This window comes from Polypterus senegalus, chromosome 11 (genome assembly GCF_016835505.1).
Source record: "Polypterus senegalus isolate Bchr_013 chromosome 11, ASM1683550v1, whole genome shotgun sequence".
NCBI lineage: Eukaryota > Metazoa > Chordata > Cladistia > Polypteriformes > Polypteridae > Polypterus > Polypterus senegalus.
The window spans coordinates 80,311,087-80,329,277 of record NC_053164.1 but is presented as its reverse complement, the minus strand read 5'-3'; the positions used below and the strand labels follow the sequence as shown (position 1 = coordinate 80,329,277).

Genomic DNA, 18,191 nt, shown 5'->3' with positions numbered 1-18,191 from the left:
GAGGGGATTATATGGAGGCTTCATTTCACTACCCAGACGCTTTACACTGGAGACTCAAGGTTTGTGACCTTGAGAACTGAACCACTTTATCCTTCTTGTAACATAACAAGAACTTCAACTATGACCGTTTGCCAGGCTCTTAACACCATCATTCGGGCAATGCTGAAGAGGCATATTAACTAAAAGAATTCCACAAATCCAGTTTTAGCATTTCTTACCGTATCTAATACACTCCAACAAGCATCCTTGCCAGTACAAAGCCTTTTTAATCCCCACTGTAACTTCGGCCAAAAAAAAAAAATAACCTAATGCTACCCAATGCTTCTGTAGCTGCTTACTTGGAAAAAAGATGTGCCAACTGGATTTACTAGTTTTTTAAATTGTTACTTCAACAGCTTGACTATATCCACTTGGTTTGGACAGAGAAATGCTGAGCTCAAGTACAGAGCGGGTGAAATTTAGCCTTCCTAAGTTGAAAAATAACTTGTCCTAAGCTCTGTGAGGCCTTTCAAAGGTAACTCACCTGGCCTCAGTTTCTTCCCAATATGCACCTTTGGTGACTGTTGGCGGGAAGGTTTATCAGAGGCGACAGTTGATTTATTAACCCAAACAGATGCATACCCTATTTGTAGCACATTTTCACTACATGTTTTGGTCTTCCAGGGACTTGAGTAAAATGATCAAACTATTATCAATTAGCATTTTATTATCTCTCTTTCCCAAGTGTCCAGAATATCTAGCCTTGGATCAGGTGAATAATGAACATAAGACAATGAAACTTTTTTTCCTTCAACTCAAACTCATACTAAAGTGTAGAAACTTCACCCAGCTGTGTGAAGGCGAGTATCTTAACAACTTAGGCCTCTTTTATGAAGTAATTCCAGAGGAGATTTAGAGGCCAACCTCAATCAACATGTCTGGCCCAGTTCTATATGTAAAGGCAAATCCCATTACATCTAACTGGTATTTTTCAGCCTGTCATACAAGCTGGCACCTTCCTTACCAGATATGTTATGTTCCATGTCCCAAGTGCCAGTTCCATTACTAATGCCTATTATGCCCTGCTCATGCCTGTCACCTAAAAAGCAGGAGACTCGATCCAAAGCTTTAGGGTTGTCAATGGTGTGTACTCATCACAGGCTTCTGTTTGGAACTGTAATTTGTTGGTGTTCGCTGCACATAGTCCCAGTTTGTGTGTGCCCTTTGCGTTTAGATTATAACAGCACACATATTCATATCGTATTTAGAGATGCGCCGATCCGATATTCTGTATCGGTATCGGTCCGATCCTGACCTAAATTACTGGATCGGAAATCGGGAAGCAATAAAAATGTAATTTGATCCTTTAAAATTACGGAAAATAATTACCGCATGCATAACGTGATTTGGGACATGCATCACGTGATAAGAGTTTCTGTTGCGTGTGAGACTTGCCGACATGTCAGCAGTTTGGAGTTACTTCCGACTCAAAGAAGAAAAAGCCAAGACTGCCGAATGTAATTTATGCAATACAAGTGTTTCGCGGGGTGGTAGCCTTTGATGGTGGTATTTGTGTTGAGGTATATAAAATGTATCTGGACATTTTTTTGAAAGCATTAATTTTTGTTTTCTGTTTAAAAAAAGACTCAATGACTGTATCGGATTTGTGACGTATCGGCAGATATCCAAATTCACAATATCGGTATCGGACATAAAGTGGTATCGTGCCATGTCTAATCGTATTGTGATATACTGAATACTATAAACAATCAATGCAAATAACTTGGACTCCTTTGTTACATCTAAATTGTTTGGAATCAGCAGGTAACAATTTAGGTGTAATCCACATAAATCTTGTTTTATAATTAAACTTTAGAAAAGTGTTTTTAAACACACACTTAGAATAAAATAGATGGGCTTCATACATGATTATGTTGGTAGTTATACAACAAAGCAGACTACTCAAAAAACAAATATTCTTGCTTACTTTTGAACAGGGCATAAACAAATATACTCTCAGGGAAGGAACAACCCAGAGAAAAATTATACTTCATTATGAAGAAGATAATGAAAACCCACTGCCAAAACATACAAGTTAACAAAAGAAGACAGTACAAAGAGGCTTTTGGTCCCTTCTCCATTCAGTATAGTTAGCAAGTCAAGAAGCACATTCTGATGCAAAGTTAAACAGGCCGACAGAAATTCCAAATACCTAAGCAAATGTAAACCCACTGACACTGCTGCCTAAATATTTATAACAGACTTCACACAACAGCTTGATATTTACCTGAATTAAAAAAAAAAAAAAGTCCACATTAAAGTGAACAGCTTTTTTCCAATATTTGTGTCATGGCTCTTCTCAGGTTACCTTTTCTAAAAACTTTCTAAACACTAAATTATTTGTGCAAAAACTGACAAAAAAGCAGAAACAAAGCTTAAGTAATTTACTTCTAGCACTTCCTTTTAACCATTTTATTACATACATGCATTAATGATCAAAAAATATCAAATAAAAAAGCTCAAGGTCTGAGGGGTAAAATTCTAATTCTAATCTAACTCGAAGTCTTACCTAAATCCCTATAGCCATGCTTAACAGCACTCTATTTTATAGTAAGGCACTGCTGAAATGATCACTTACTGTTATTAAATTTACAAATAAGGCTTACTGCCAAATGAAATTTCTGACCTGTCAGCCGGAGTGATAAAGCCAGTTTCGTCAGGCTTTTCCTCATCACTTTCCTCTTCCTCTTCCTCAGAAGATTCTTCATCAGAAGGTTCCAGCTCTCCCCAAGGAGTGCGGTCAATCTCCTCTTCTTCAGTTTTAGCCTTTAAGTAAAAAAAAATTCAACTTTAAACATGCCTAAACTTTCCAATTTGTCAGCATTCTTCATTCTTTAGAGACTTGTGCTGTTGGGAGTCTTGGCTTACAGTATGTAACTGTTCTTAAACTATTCTGACAGTCAGGTAGTGTGGTATAGTAGCAAAGGCACTGGGCTTTAAGCCCAAATACATGCCAGTTCAATTGGCACCTTTCACTTATTGAAAGTCACCAAGGAATTCACTTAACCTGTTTGTGCTTCTGAATGCTGATCTTCCAAGCTTCCTTGGATAAAACATAAAATCATCAAACACTGCAGATCATATTACTAAAATCTAATTTTGAATAGATAAACCTAAGATACCTACACATTTACAGAATTTACATTTTTTCCCCCCAAAGAATGTGAGATATGGCTGTTATATTTATTCATTTGTTAAATTTGTTTAAAAGCTAAATATCCCCTCAGAGAGAAATAAAGTACTATTTAATGCACAAAAAAAGACACCTGAACCCTTTCTAGGTATGCCGCTTTCTCACCAAGTAAAATGTTAATTTTAATACTATGGGGCTGTGCCCCCTGCTCGCTTTGCTTTCCCACCTCCTCCCCATGGGCACACTGTGTGCCAGCCACTTCGCGTCTCGGCTGCCCTCACTGTGTGTGGCTGAACGCACTAAAAGGAGAAGCACTCAGAACAGCTGCTGCCAAACTGCGTGTTCTGCTTGTCGCGCCGCGTGTCAATCATTTAAAAGCCTGTGCAGCAGCTCTCCTTTTGTCTCACTGCCTTGTCGCGTGGGACGTTAAAGTGTCTCTGAGAAAATCACGTATCATCTCCTTCCAAGATTTATTTTTTTATAATAGAGAGATATTAAAAAAAAATGAAGACACACCTAAGCAAAGAGTGGTTAGATTTAAACACAGAGTGGCTCTATAAATATGGCAGGTTCAAACTGAAACTAATTCTGAAGAAGGGGTACAGGCCTCAAGGATCCAAGGGTTGGAGAAGCTAAACCTGCCCCAGAAGCATTCTGTCTCATCCTGTTAAGTAAACCTGATAGTTTTGTTAACCTGCTGTTATTGCCCAGTTAAAAAATATCTACTCTACCAGACTGCAGAAAGAAATATTTTTAAAACTGCCTTAGTGGACAACTTTAAATTTTAAAGACAGGACTGGTCAGGAACTGAAATTTGTGGGTATAAAAATACAACTACTATAATAACGATGATGCTATAGCCTCAAGGTTTTAAAACTGCCATTATAAATAAAAAAAAGATAGAAAGTGAACTAAGCAGAAAAATTAAACCGATTTAAATACCACTGTTAAAAAAATTAACTTCAAGAACTTTCTACTATCATATACTGCAGCACTAAAACAACCAGCCACATGTACAGTACAAGCAAACAAATGATCAAACTGGAAAGGGGCCATCATACAATTATTTAAAACAAAGTTCTGCAGGATAATGCAACAGACCTGCAAATGTTTTCAAGAAGAAAAACCCTACAGATTTATGGGGCTGCGGAGGGCACATGAGACAGCACTCCTACTAAACTTTGTGGCTCCAAGGAAAAGGACAACAGATAACAGTGCTTAAGTCACAGCCTGTTATCTCCCATTCCACACTAGGATAAAGGCTTTGCTTCAACTAAAGCAAACTAGTTTGTGCATTTGGATCAAGCTACCAGCTACATGCAAGGTCTCTTAATGTTTATCTTTATAAATATGATTAAATACTAACACCTCTTAGAATAAATACAGTGGAAAAGCTTTCTTGAGGTTTGTTTGAGGCATTTTATCATTGTACCAAAATAAAAACAATGTTCTCCTAGTAAATAAAAGAACAACGTACGGTTACACACACTCTTTATTAATGCAAACAATTTGCTGAATGCTTTTAGCTCTTTAATTTTAGTAATGGGGCTAACTGGTTCAAGTCAGAATTAATTTTCAGCTTTAGGCAAGCCAGTAGCTGCTATAATTTGTCTGCCATTTTAAGATAAAAACCATGTTACACATTTTTTCCTGGTGCTTCATTATAATGGCCTGTATATAATAATTTTCCTAAGCATTAATAATGAAGACTCGAGTAAGTGGTTAAGCACATTCCATGACTGCATTTTACATAAGTCTTCACCCACCCAGAAGTAAGTGCACAAGACTGAAACAGACTGTCAAATTCAGAACATAACCCAAGTTGCTATGGATACATTACAAGGGTAACTTACACTATCCATCTAACAAAGCCAATAATGACAAGGAACTCATGCATAAAAAGTAACAGCATGAAGTGAATATGTCGAAAAGTACTCAAAAAAAAATCAAATAAAGTATTATGAATCAATATATGTACCTGGAAATCACCAGCATTTGTTCCAAATACATCTCCATACAATGGTTTTCCCGTCTCATCTACAGGGGGTTTTCCCCAGCCTCCAGCATGGTATCCAAAGGCACAGCCCTTTATAAAAAAAAAAAAAAGGAATGGAATATTTAACATTAAGTATAAAGTGAGAATTAACTTTCACTAAAATAATAAAATACCATATGCACAGTCAGAACCTTTAGTCAAGCACTAAAATAGCCTTACATCAGGAATAGGAGAGTTGAGTCCAGGGATCTTCAGGTTAGGGTAGGAAGGTGGGGGTCCATACCGCTGCATGGCAATGAGCCAAGGAGGAGGAACCTTGTGAGAATTCTGTTAACAGAGAGAGGTAAAATTAAGATATCAAAACCATGAAACTTTTACTTCATTATCCTGGACTATAAAAAAAAAACAAAAACATGTTTGTCTTATCCCACATAAAAGCTGAATGTAATTCAGGAAATGTAGGGAGTAAGCGCCTACCATTGCAGATGGGTCATTTTAGACTCTGAACTCTTGAGATGTGAGGCTAAGCACTGCAATAATATAAGACATGGCCAAAAAAAAAAAAAAAAATCTTTAATTACCCCCATATTAAGTGTAATCATGGATAATGTTTTGATCAGTGATGTTCAAATTAGCCAGGACTCCCAGCAGACAGAGGTAGATCCATAAACTTATATAGCTTTATGGATAAAGGACACATATTTAACCAGGCCAGAATTTGGTCTCAGCAGTGGCACATTTGGATATCTATTAACACAGTCTGATTTTGGGCATTAACTGAGCCTTCAATTCTAAATGTGAGAAAAGTTATGGCAAATCTGTTCAAGTATAGTGGAAAAAAAAGAATAACTGTTTTAGTGCTCATAGTGCAGTCTTGAGCTCAAGCATGACAAGAGGATAGACCCCTAATTCAGGGCTTTCAATCTACGCATTTAGAGGAGTCCACACTGAACTTGCCAGCTACAAGAACCATACAAATCCAGCATCAGTTTGATTGTATGATATATATACAAAAAACACCTTTCACTTAAAAGGGCTACTAGGAACGGAATTCAAATCATTAATTTCTCTCATAGTCTAAATTCCATTTACAACAAGTGCAAGCTGCTTATCTAAAATATATTTTTTCCTTGTGATGACACATAAGAATACATCTGCAAAAGAAAAAAGTGAATTTTGTTTTCACAATCAATTATTTTTTTTAGCTTTTCAACAGCAAAAAGCACTGCAACCAAATCATTCTTTTTCATAGAGTTAACCTTGTTACAAATTGTGATGTCCTCAATATGCTAGGACAAAACCTAGCCAATTTATTAAAAATAACTATTGTACTTGTAGTTTATAATAAAATGCCTGATTCATGTTCATGTTTATGTTTAACCCTGCTTTCTTGTTAGTGTGTGGGTGATGACACAATGTGCTTGCTTTATATTGGTGATTCATTGTCTTATCAGTGAATTTCACTCCTCAGGAACTACTTTTGCATTTTTCACAAAGACCATAAAGCAGAATTATATTATTTTCAAAAACAGTCATCTAGAAAGTTTAGTTTGTCACAATCTCTTACAAACCTGCCATATATCCCTAACTTCCACCAAAATATAGTTTTCAATATACTTCCTGTATACAGTGCTAAATACCTATTCCATAGACCTTTATACATAGTAGCAATTCCTATAGATAAATGTAAAAACTTCACTACTGTCTTTAAAACATATTTTTATGCAATGTGCAACTGTGTGGGGAACAGTATCTTACAAAATGCATTGTAAGGCAGACAATGAAAGTCAACCTTATACAGGATTTACCTCTACCATGCCAGAAACCGCACAACTCAGTTCAAAACTTGATCATCATATTCATTACTTTATATTTGTATTGCAATAAATGAGACTAGATTAAGACATATTAAATTATAGAAATGATGTAATAGGAGAGAATAAGTAACGATTAGTGAGATACGTATGTAATCACTCATTTTACTCTGCAACCAGTTCTGGCTATGTTTCCTTAAACTCTACAGAGCTATTAATTTTACTAAATTGTACCAAGTGTCATCTTTTAGCACTCTTCTTAGAGTAATATTGCTTTATTCTAATATTAATCCATGTGCACTGTTGTGTGACAGTCTTTCTCTTGATAGTTACAGGTCATCTAATTTTGCTCCCTTTATCCTACTAGAGCAGGCCAGAAGGGGAACTGTTATACACAGAGCTCTTGAACTTTAATGGTCTCCTTACACATCAGTGATCAGCTGCTTTACTGAACATGTAAGCCTGACGCAGGTTTCAAAATAAGCCGATTTTGATTGGGACCAGAAAGTGAATGGAAATCATATTGACATTTGGCCAAATCAATTATTTTGTTCCTTAACAATTGTCATGGCAAAGAGATAAATCTGGAGGTTGAGGGGCCAGTGATTAGCCCAAAATGAACAATTTAAATAGACGGACAAGGTATGCATTCTCTAAGGCAAATAACCAAAAGTATTTGTTGCATGTGGTAGAATATTGCTGTGCTTTTTTCTTAAAGTGATATTTTTTCTGTACATTTCTACCACTAAACAGTCTTGACAATATTTTTATGTTAAATATTTAAAAAACAAAACTTCACCTACCAAAAGACATAATTTTTAATAATTCCTGTACAAGATAAAAAGCTATATTCAAACATCACCCCTTATAATTCAATGGGAATAAAATACAGTGGACTACATAAAATGATAAACTCAATTCACCCAAAAGGGGCATTTTGATGAATCCTGGTAAGATTTAACAAATTTCTGAGAAGTCTGAGTTTCAAGTCAAGATGAAAATGATCTGTACTCTCTTTGGTGGTTGCAAGATGGATGAGTCATGATGCAGAAGTATTGAGTTACTGCACACTAATTTGACACTAGATCCTCTACTAGCTAAGCCTGCTTAGCCCTATAAAGAGTAGCAGTAGAAAAGAGTGGAGACCACAGCTAAAGCAGCAAATACAAACCTCAAAACCTTCTACATAGAGGAGTGTCTGTGGTCTGTTAAACAAGCAATAGCTCTGATGCATGTAGATAATATGTCAAGGCTTGTGAGAAGAAAAGGGCAGACCTCCCAAAAGATAACAAAACATCTCCTTTAAAAATGTAGTAGTACACACTACCAGATTAAGTAAAAAGGGTCACTTATTGGTAAATAGGAATAAAACACTGATTACATGTGTGAAGAACCAGTTCATTTATAGTTAGTCCACTCTCTTGGCACATCACTATGTTATACTAACCCAGGACAGGCATTCGCTGTATGCACACACTACAGTGTTTCATTCTAGCATTTCTACAAACTCTCGTGTCATTTCACTAAAAAGAACAGCTCAGCTGCAAATAGCATTTGGTAGTCACATTAACCGAGGGGTGATGCAATAGTTGCTTTATGCATTTCCTATTTTCTTAACAGGCAATTGCTTTTTATTACAATTAACAATCCACCAGAAAATGAATGGCAAACTCCCAAAACTCCAACCAGTAATTAACATAAACTGAACAAAGAAGGAATGTGTGATTTCACAAGTGGTAATTCTGAAAAGTTTTGCTCAAAGAAATTTAGGTGATCATAAGAAACATCAGTATAATGCCAAATTCTAACACTGTTGTTTAAGATCCTATGTTTTAATTAACACATCAGAATTTTGAAAAGATTGGCCATTATACCACTGCTTGTTATAAGGGGAACAGTGCATGTGTATCAATATTTTATATCTATCCTTTGAGTGGCTGTGTATGTGTGTGACTGCAGAGTTTAGATTGATTATTCCATACATAAATAAATATTAGATATTAAAAAGTGGGTAGTGGTGTATACATTTATTATGTTAAGGTAAGGTAGTATAGGCCATGTCCTGATAAAAATATATTTTGAAGTGTAAAAAGTCAAAGATATATTGAAATTTATGGCTTATTTCTCTCTAAAGTTCCTATTAGTACTAGTGGAAAAGGAACAAGACAATGAACCACTACCACCAAGATTTTATTTGTTAATTTATTTTTATATATATATATATATATATATATATATATATATATATATATATATATATATATATATATATATATATATATATATATATATATATATATATATATATTTATTAAGGAAGAGGTTATTCCTCGGGAAATATAAAAATAATACCAATTTGCCTAAGTTAGTTTTTTTTCCCCACCCCATTGTCACCTTTGGTGATTGACAATTTTGAAAGTCCTTAACCACACTAAAAACAAAAAATACGGCTATTTTAAAATTATATTCAGTTCGAAATTCCTACATAGGTTGAAGACAAATAACGAACATTTAACTGAAATACCTTGTTTCAGATTATTAGAAATGGACATTGACAGTCAACAAGAGTTCTTTGCTATCATTTTAGGATAACAAACTTAAAACAGTAAACAAAACTTCAACTATCTAGTGCTAAACACCATTTAAGTAATAGGACTAAGGTTTATTATTTTGTCAAACATTTTCAAAGAATTCTTGGTCCACTTTAATTTTTAACTGATATTTACCAAGTCAAATGTTAAACTAGTCATGGCACAATCTTCCATACATTATTTAGATGAATTCATGTAACGGGATATGTGAAAAGCCATATAAAGTATTTCTTTAAAAGTATATTAAACATTTGAATTGAGGATTTTATTAAATACGTTCAAAAGTTCATATTAATTTTAAAATGCAGGCAATATTTTACTATTTTCAAGTAGTTTTAAATTCTTTATTACAAACCACTTTCATAGGAAAGCAGCAAATGTCTCAGGGGAAAATAGTTTTCTGTTTAAAATTTTTGATGTTACAGTTTGCCCTAAATGTTTAAGACTGAATTGTTTGCTCAAGATCATAAGTGATTCTTTTTGGGAATAAAATTTAGAAATTAGATCTTACTGGACCAACAGGCATCCCAAGGGCAATCCTCAGCTCATCTGAAAGATCTCCAGGTTTCTTTTCCTTCAATCTGGTCTCAAACTCTTTACCCTTAAAAATACATACACAGTTACATCAAAAACACCAAATAAAGAGAAAAAAAATCAGTGTAGAACAATTGTCAAGCCTACCTACCTCATAATAAAGGTCTCCATGAATGGTTAGTTTGGGTTTTATTTGCCACTTGAAAAAGGCATCATGCAATTTCTGGTAATCAATGTCAATTTTTCCCATCTTAGGACGAACTTTTTCCCTCATTTTGGTCTTCATGGTTTTTGCTTCCTCCTACAATAATTAAACATAATACTGTCAAACCTGCTTTGTCCAACTGAAGACTGCTTGGCACATATCCTGGCACACACCATGGACAGGGCACAAGTTCATCACAGGGGTCACAGAGAGACAGAGCCAGACTTGCATGGGGCCAATTTAAAAAGATACCTATTAACCTAAGATACATTTCTTTAAAATAAACAAGGAAACCTAAGACGACACGGGGGAATGTCTCCAAAGAGTCAGTGACTGAGCATGAGATTTCGTAAGGCAGAGGCAAATTAAACATGTATAAACATTATAAAAATAAAACAAAACAATCAAGTTCCAACAACTTCATTATCATGAAGAAGTTTAATCAGACGAAGTTAAGCAAGTCATGAGTTAGCTTCCTTATTCAGAACAGCTTTATAAAGGCAAAGGTACAGTTTACACAAACACAACTTTTTATTTTGATATATATGAATGCAAAAAGATATAACCTTTGCAGAATCAGGAAATATTGTCAGACACACTGAAGTAGTAGGATGTTATGCCACCTTCTCAGTTTGAACTATACAGTTGATAACTAATAATTACAGGCTTTAAGCGGAGGTCAACATTTGAGCAGAATCTAGAAAGAAGATCATCTGCTGATTCTGCTGTCATTTACTCTCTCAGGATAGCATCACATATTTTGTCCAGGGGCTTCTAAAAGTGAAACCCCGCCAAATGCTGCTTATACCATTGCCTCTGTGGAACTGACCACATTTCTGTGATCTATATATAGACTTTCAATAGTTATTACAATGCCTAAGGCACCACCAGCTCTACATATAACATAAAAATCACACTTTTTTCAATTTCTATAAGTGTGCAACTTGCAAACCTTTGCATTTCCAAAGTTGGTAGGATATAGATTGTTTATACTATTAATGTAAACACACAGTTGAGAGAAAGATGGGCCGTGTGTGTTTCCGAATTTAGCTAGTGTACTTTAACTTCCAAATTCCAAAAGGCTGTTTACAGGATAAAGCTGTTGTTAACAGATTGTACCACAGAAAGTGTGCTGTCAGTGCTAGAAAAGCTGGCTGTCTTTGATAAGGGCTCCATGCAGAAAGGCTGTTGCTGGTTACTGGTCTAAGTAAGGCTTATAACAGCAAACTAATTTTAGAAAACAAGACTGTATTTAACTATAAAGTAAGATGATGGCAATTGTAGGAACGTGTGCCTTTTCCATGGTTTTCTGTACAGCAAGTGAACATTTTCAGCTGTAAGTCGACAAAGGAAACATGAACAACAATATCAGCATACTTGCATAGTTGCTAACGTGTCTGACTGAAAGCAGGAGAAGTTAATTGCTTCTTCCACGAAACTGCATGTTTTCAGTTTAACTATAGAGATAACCTTGCTTGTACTTGGTAACGGATCAAAGGATGTACACATTTCTCAAGAATGTGCAATTCAATGTCAATCTCACAATTGTAGCAAATCACCCAATCATGAAATGCACAAATGAAGAAAAATATTTTAACAGTTTAAAAAGATTAAACTGCCAGAACAGATGCCCAGCAAGTTGAAAGTATTCTAAAGTACTGCACGCAACGGCACTAATTAAAAAGAACAATGAGTTTGTATGTTTGCATTAAGAGGGTCTGTGTGCTGTTAACACTGAGATAATCACAAACACCAGACAAGAATAACATGGACACAAAGACCATTGTTTTGGTGGACCAGCATTTATTTAATACAAGCAGTGAACACTTGTGTCATTTACATAAGAAAGTTGACAAAACGAGAGACCATTCAGTCCATCAAGCTTGTTTGTTCAGCTTTTAGCTAAGCTGTCCCATTTAACAGCTTATCTGGTGTGACAGTCTCGACTGGGCAGCTCTATTTACTGTACATTATTTACTAATCTTTCAGAACCCCCAAAAAAAAATGAAAAATGTATTCAACTTTAAAAGAAAATACATACTTCATTCTAAATTCACCAAAACTATTAATTACTAATATTTTATCAATATTGCACTTTAGTGTGTTGAGAATACATACATTAAGAATATCAATAAAGTACAGTGAACGTTTGGCTTTTTAACTCACCTTTTCCTGAAGTGCTTCTCTCATTTCTTGAATGCCTGTCCTTTTGATGAAATCTGGCAGCTCAAATGGGGGCTTTTCAATACCTCTTTTACCTTGAAGGTATTTTCTCTTAAAACACCAGTGTCGTGGCACAGGCACAGTATTTCTGGTGGCCTTCAAATGAACCAAAAGCTTAGGCTCCTGGGCTGTAACATCATGCATCTCCACTACATCAGGTCTGGCCACTAACTACAATAAAATATTTATGTAATATTAATGACAAGAACATATCACATATTTAAAAATTACATTAAAACAACATATCTACAAGGCATTTTAATGAAATTTGGTTTAGGAGACAATAAAGAAATGTTTAAGGAGATAAATGCCACATTTAAAATTTGCTTCTTTAAAAACAAACTAATAACCCTGATTAGATTATCCATATGTCTCTTACATCAATACCTACTTTACAACGCTACCTGTTAGAAAACATCACTATTATTTTCAGCATCGGGAGTTATTTTAAATTATTTTGAGAAGCTTCTATACATTAAATCAACATGTGTGTATACAGAATACAATAGTATTACCGGAAATTTTACTTTCACTCAGGCAGATTTGATGTAGTTATTTAATAATGTGTTTCAGCTCTCAAATGCCGCCAATCACTCTCATATGTCATATGTATGATGAGATAAGCCAATCTAAAAATGAATGCCTCAAGGCCTGCCTTTACTTTTCACCTAGTCAATTGCTAATTTGAAAAATCAATTTTCTCCTCTGGTTAACTCTCTAAATTTCCCAGGTTCTATCCTTTCAAAGAAGGTGTAGCTTGTCAATGTGCCACCTACTGTACATAAAGATCACAAGATATTCAGAGAAAACCAGGAGGAGGAATATTGTGCCTGTGTTTTCAAAATTGTACTACAACAGATGGACAAAGCAGCATCTTTGGCAGTGTTTTGAGAAAAATGGTGTCTGTAATAAAAGAAAAAGCCCCATTATTGAGATGAGAAGCTTTTAACATTATAACAGAGGACAATAAAATTAATGGATGGAATAGACATATGTTTGACTTTTGTGTCTAAGACATTTTCGTGGGGAGTTTGTAGGCAAGTTTCTGCTTTCTTTCAGTATAATAGTAATGCAAATGGGGGTGCAGGCTTTCTCACATTACATAGTTAGGTGCTAATGCTCTGCATTTAGTTCCAGTGTTTATTATTTTCTGTTTTGTATACAGTATGTTACAGTAAGTTACAACATACTCATATTACAAATAACTTGTGCAATTATATTTTCACGCATGTGTGCGTGTTATTTTACATACATATATGCATATACATAATTGTACAGTGTATACAGGGAGTGCAGAATTATTAGGCAAGTTGTACTTTTGAGGATTAATTTTAATATGGAACAAACACAGTGCTATCAGTCAATCCAGAAACCTGAATGTTTCACAACGGAAATGTGAGTATGAACATCATCAGGGGAATACATATGTGTGCACAATTATTAGGCAACTATTAGTGTGCAGATTTATTATGCAACTAAAGGAAAAATGAAAATTTTCCCATCTCACTTGTTTATTTTCATCTGTTATAGTGAGAATAATAAACAAACACCTCAAAATTTACAAATAAACATCTCTGACATTTAAAAAAAAATCAATCAATGAATGACCAATATAGCCACCCTTCTTTCCAAGAACAGTCATAAGCCTTTCCATTCATGGAGTCTGTCAGTTTCTTGATCTGTTGACGATCAGCTTTTTGTGGAGCAGTGACTACAGCCTCCCAGACACTCTTCAGAGAGGTGTATTGTTTTTCTCCCCCGTAAATCTAGCGTTTAAGAAGTGCCCACAAGTTCTCGATAGGGTTTAGGTCAGATGAGGAAGGGGGGCCATGTCATTATTCCTTCATCTTTAAGGCCTTTACTGGCTGGCCACGCAGTGGAGAACTTCGATGCAAGTGATGGAGCATTGGCCTGCATAAAAATCATGGTCTTTTTCCTGTATCACTGTTTGAAGAAAGTGTCTTCGAAAAACTGGCAGTAGGTTTGGGAGTTGATTTTGAGTTCATCTTCAATGCAAAAAGGTCCAACTAGCTCATCTTTAAAAATACCAGCTCATACCAGTACCCCACCTCCACGTTGGAGTGGAGCTCTGTGCCCATTACTGATCCACAGGTCCATCCATCTGGTCCATCAAGAGTCACTCTCATCTCATCGGTCCATAAAACCTTTGAAAAAATCTGTCTTCAGATATTTCTTGGCCCAGTTTTGACGTTTCAACTTATGTTTCTTGTTCAGTGGTGGTTGGGTTTCAGCCCTCCTTACCTTGGCCATGTCTTTGAGCACTGAACACCTTGTACTTCTGGGCACTCCAGGTAGGTTGCAGCTCTGGAATATGAAAGTACTGGAGGATAATGGGTTCCTGGTAGCTTCACGTTTGATTCTTCTCAAATCTTTGGCAGCTAATTTGCGTCTTTTGTTCTCAACACGTTTCTTGCGACCCTGTTGACTATTTGCAACAAAATGTTTGATGGTTCTGTGATCACACACCAATATCTTAGCAATTCCAAAAGTGCTGCATCCCTCTGAAAGACTTTTTACAATTTTTGACTTTTCAGAGTCAGTTAAATCTCTTTTTTGGCCCATTTTGCCTGAGGAAAACTAGCTGCCTAATAATTCTGCACACCTTGATATAGGGTGTTGATCTCCTTAGGCCACACCCTCCCTCATTACACAAATACACATCACCTGACGTGCTTAAATCCAATAAGCATTCAAGTTAATACAGCTTGGAGTTGGAATATACGCATTAAAAATGATGATATGGTCAAAATACTCACTTGCCTAATAATTGTGCACACAGTGTATATTACACAAAACATCAGGTTCATAAACCTATTTCTAATTGTAAATAGTTGTAATGTTTATAATGTTTTGCAATTGGGTGGGTGAAAATGGGTTTTGCACAACTGTTTATAAGAAAGCATTCTTTTTTTGTTTTAACCTTGATCACGTTTACTGTGTATTGTTTTCTATTCCCAGGACTTTTTTTTAATTATTTTAAATATTCTTATATCTCTACAAGAAAAATTATAAATCATGATTAGGATGGCATTGCATTTTAGAAAATGCATATTTTTCTAAAGATGCTTTGTAATTTTGCAGTTGCTTGTTCTATAATTTGGGCACACTGTATAATCTCATCTCCAGATATATATTTTCTGAAAGAAGAAGACCTGGACATAACTTATATACGTATAATATATGCTTCAGATAAATGGAGATTAAAAAAAACAGAAAAGGTAGTGAAAGAAAAATGTTTTTTTTTTACTTTAAAATTAAGTAATATAGACATGATGGCTGTGTACATTAGGCAGCCATCGTTTTGATACTGCTGATGCAATGTGCATCATTTTTATGATGTCTGGACACTTATTTATGCTAATAAGAATGACATTCAAAGCATGTATTTTCATAAAAATGTGATAAAATTGTGCACCTTATTCCGCTGTCATTTAAACACAAAACAATTTCTTCTACAGGTGTAAATATTCTGAAAGAAATATCTGCCCTTCATTTTGATATACAGAACATGGATATTGCGTTTTAAGTATGAAGAAATTGAGGCCAGTTAAGTCATAGCAGCAGAAAACAGCAAAACTGGAGGCAGAGTTAAAGGGTGAGGGTGGCGTTTGTGGGTGTTATGGAGATTGGTCCACTAGCTGTGCATTTGCTATTTAGAGTGAGATTAGGCAAGAATAAGGATTTAACTGACTTTTAACACATGCTAAGAGACCACCATATGCACTGGCAAGTCACGGGGTTGGGGAATCAACAAACTAACAGATTCATTAAATAGGACATGCACAGGATAAGAGACTAGTCAGTCAACCAAAAGCCAGATACAACAGTGATGCTGAAAAAGGCATACAACGGGTATAGAAAATATGCTTTTATTTACTTTTCTTTCATAATAAAACCGGTAAATACCCATCAAAAATGTAAAATATTCTCTGTTAACCATACTGTATAACAAAAAATCTATGTATTGTATTTTTTGGTTATAACAAAGCAAATAAGATCGCCACAGTTAAAACTATCTTCCTAACTGCAAAAAAAATAAACAACAGTTTCAGTGGGAACAATCCTAGCTCCTGGCTATGTATGTTCAACCGAGGACTTGGCAAGTGTCAACAATGCAAACTAATTTTGGGGAAGTACAGTCGTGGCCAAAAATTTTGAAAATGACACAAGAATTGGTTTTCACAAAGTTTGCTGCTTCAGTGTTCTTAGATCTTTTTGTCAGATGTTTCTATGGTATACTGAAGTATAATTACAAGCATTTCATAAGTTCTAATGGCTTTTATTGACAATTACATTCAATTTATGCAAAGAGTCAATATTTGCAATGTTGGTTCTTCTTTTTCAAGACCTCTGCAATTCGCCCAGGCATGTTGTCAATCAACTTCTGGGCCAAATCCTGACTGATAGCAGCCCATTCTTGCATAATCAATGTTTGGAGTTTGTCAAAACGTGTGGGTTTTTCTTTGTCCACCCACCTCTTGGAGACTGACCACAAATTCTCAATGGGATTAAGGTCGGGGGGGTTTTCTAGCCATGGACCCAAAATTTCTAAGTTTTGTTCTCCGACCCAGTTAAATTATTTTTGCCTTATGGCACGGTGCTCTATCATGCTGGAAAAGGTATTGTTCATCACCAAACTCTCCTTGGACGGTTGGGAGAAGTCGCTCTCGGAGGATGCTTTGGTACCATTCTTTATTTATTCATTCATGGCTGTGTTCTTAAACAAAATTGTAAATAAGCCCACTCCCTTGGCTGAAAAACAACCCCACACATGAATGGTCTCAGGATGCTTTGCTGTTGGCATGACACAGGACTGATGGTAGTGCTCACCTTTTCTTCTCTGGACAATCTTTTTTCCGGATGCCCCAAACAATCAGAAAAGGGATTCAGAGAAAATGAGTTTACTCCAGTCCTCAGCAGTCTAATCCCTGTACCTATTGCAGAATCTCTGTCTGTCCCTGATGTTTTTCTTGGAGAGAAGTGGCTTCTTTGCTGCCATTCTTGACACCAGGCCATCCTCCAAAAGTCTTTGCCTTACTGTGCGTGTAGATGCACTTGCACCGACCTGCTGCCATTCCTGAGCAAGCTCTACACTGGTGGTGCCCCAATCCCACAGCTGAACCAACTTTAAGAGATGGTCCTGGCGCTTCCTGGACTTTCTTGGGTGCCCTGAAGCCTTCTTCACAACAGCAATGGAAATTTTTTGGGAGTAAGTTCATTTTCATGGCAAAGAGGGAAATTGCAATTCATCTGATCGCTTTTCATAACATTTTGGAGTATATGCAAATTGCCATCATAAAAACTGAGGGAACAAACTTTGTGAAAATTAATATTTGTGTCATTCTTAAAACTTTTGGCCACGACTGTAATTAGTTTTCATAACACAAATTTTACCCTTTGATATAAAGTGTCAATGCTAGAATACAATGGTATACAGACATCAGAGCCCATGCCTTAAATAGTTCAGCCTATTCTGGGAATAAGTTTTAACATTTACTGTCATGTGTACACAGTTTAAAAAAATTAGTACTTGTATTATGCTCTTTTGAGGAGACATGCAATACAACAAAAATACACACATTAAAGTATACTTAGCATGGAAAATAAAGTAAATATTCTGTTTTATACAGAAAAT

The 18,191-nt window shown here is 35.6% G+C and overlaps 1 protein-coding gene across 2 annotated transcripts in view; it reads right to left on the bottom strand.

Moving 5' to 3' along the window:
• The window catches only part of sf3b2 (splicing factor 3b, subunit 2), a 51,544-nt gene that overhangs the window by 5,259 nt on the left and 28,094 nt on the right, over window positions 1–18,191 (bottom strand). For both annotated transcript variants that reach the window (XM_039769145.1, XM_039769144.1), the window contains 6 exons: window positions 12,479–12,706; window positions 10,259–10,408; window positions 10,085–10,174; window positions 5,388–5,495; window positions 5,151–5,258; window positions 2,666–2,805 (listed from right to left, as the gene is read on the bottom strand). In XM_039769145.1, the coding sequence (XP_039625079.1) occupies window positions 2,666–2,805; window positions 5,151–5,258; window positions 5,388–5,495; window positions 10,085–10,174; window positions 10,259–10,408; window positions 12,479–12,706 (824 nt within the window). The remainder of the gene's footprint in view (window positions 1–2,665; window positions 2,806–5,150; window positions 5,259–5,387; window positions 5,496–10,084; window positions 10,175–10,258; window positions 10,409–12,478; window positions 12,707–18,191) is intronic.